The sequence below is a fragment of the Aplysia californica genome, unplaced genomic scaffold, assembly GCF_000002075.1.
Source record: "Aplysia californica isolate F4 #8 unplaced genomic scaffold, AplCal3.0 scaffold00027, whole genome shotgun sequence".
Lineage (NCBI taxonomy): Eukaryota > Metazoa > Mollusca > Gastropoda > Aplysiida > Aplysiidae > Aplysia > Aplysia californica.
In genome coordinates, this window is record NW_004797297.1 from 72,693 (window position 1) to 73,690 (window position 998).

General features: G+C 39.0%; 1 protein-coding gene across 1 annotated transcript in view; it reads right to left on the reverse strand.

Annotated features, from left to right (window-relative positions):
- Positions 1 to 970, reverse strand: part of LOC101862321 (tyrosine--tRNA ligase, cytoplasmic) — a gene marked incomplete at its 3' end in the record, with an annotated part of 9,232 nt that extends 8,262 nt beyond the window's left edge. Inside the window, 1 exon segment of the mRNA XM_013089946.2 lies at positions 865 to 970. Within this exon segment, the coding sequence (XP_012945400.1) occupies positions 865 to 924 (60 nt within the window).
- Between the last annotated feature and the right edge of the window lie 28 nt (positions 971 to 998).

A 998-nucleotide genomic window follows, 5' to 3' on the forward strand; every position in this document is an offset into this window, starting at 1 on the left:
TAATAATAATAATAATAATAATAATAATAATAATCATAAAAGTAATAATAAAAGTACTAATAAAATAATAATTACGCTTATCATATATGGCATGGTCTACGCGTAGTGCAACAATACTTATCACCCCTGCAGACTCTAAAACACCCAGAAACATTCTCAGCTTCCAGGAAAGCATACAGTGCAAGCTGTCGACTTAAGCGCCCAAACACTAATAACCTGACAAGATCTATACCTTCAGTCTTTTTTTACCTAACCATAAGACGACCAGCTCACGTGATATATTGTTTTGTTTGTTTCAGTTGAGGTTTTACGACGCTCGCAACCGCATAAGGTCATATGAGCGTCAGAAGATTAGACGGGTTACAAGAGAGTAACAAAAATTTTTAAAAAGAAGAAGGGGAGATTAGGACGATAGATGTTCGATAGGAAAGAAGGAGAAAACCACTCCAGAGCACCCGCCAACCGCCAACCGCCCACCGTGATCTATACCTTCAGTCTGTTTACCCCCTTCAGCCCAACCCTCCACGATACAGTGCTTACAACAACTAGATAAATGTTCCCAAAAACAAGATAAATGTTCACATATAAAGATAAATGTTCACATATAAAGATAAATGTTCACAACGACAAGATAAATGCTCACAACGACAAGATAAAACAACAAGATAAATGTTCACAAAAATAAGGTAAATGTTGACAACAAGAAGACAGATGTTCACAAGAACAAGATAAAACAACAAGATAAATGTTCACAACAACAACATAAAACAACAACAAGATAATAACTGTTCACAACAATAAGATAAATGTTCACAACGATAAGATAATAAATGTTCACAACGACAAGATAGACGTTTGACTGACCACAAGGTTCTTCTTGATGAGGGCGAGCTTTTCCTCTACGGTCCGGGATGGTGCGCCCATGCTGTAGGGAGGCGGGGTGGGTATGGGTTGGGGAGGTGGAGTGGAGGGGGCAGGGGGGAGTTGGGGTTAGCAAG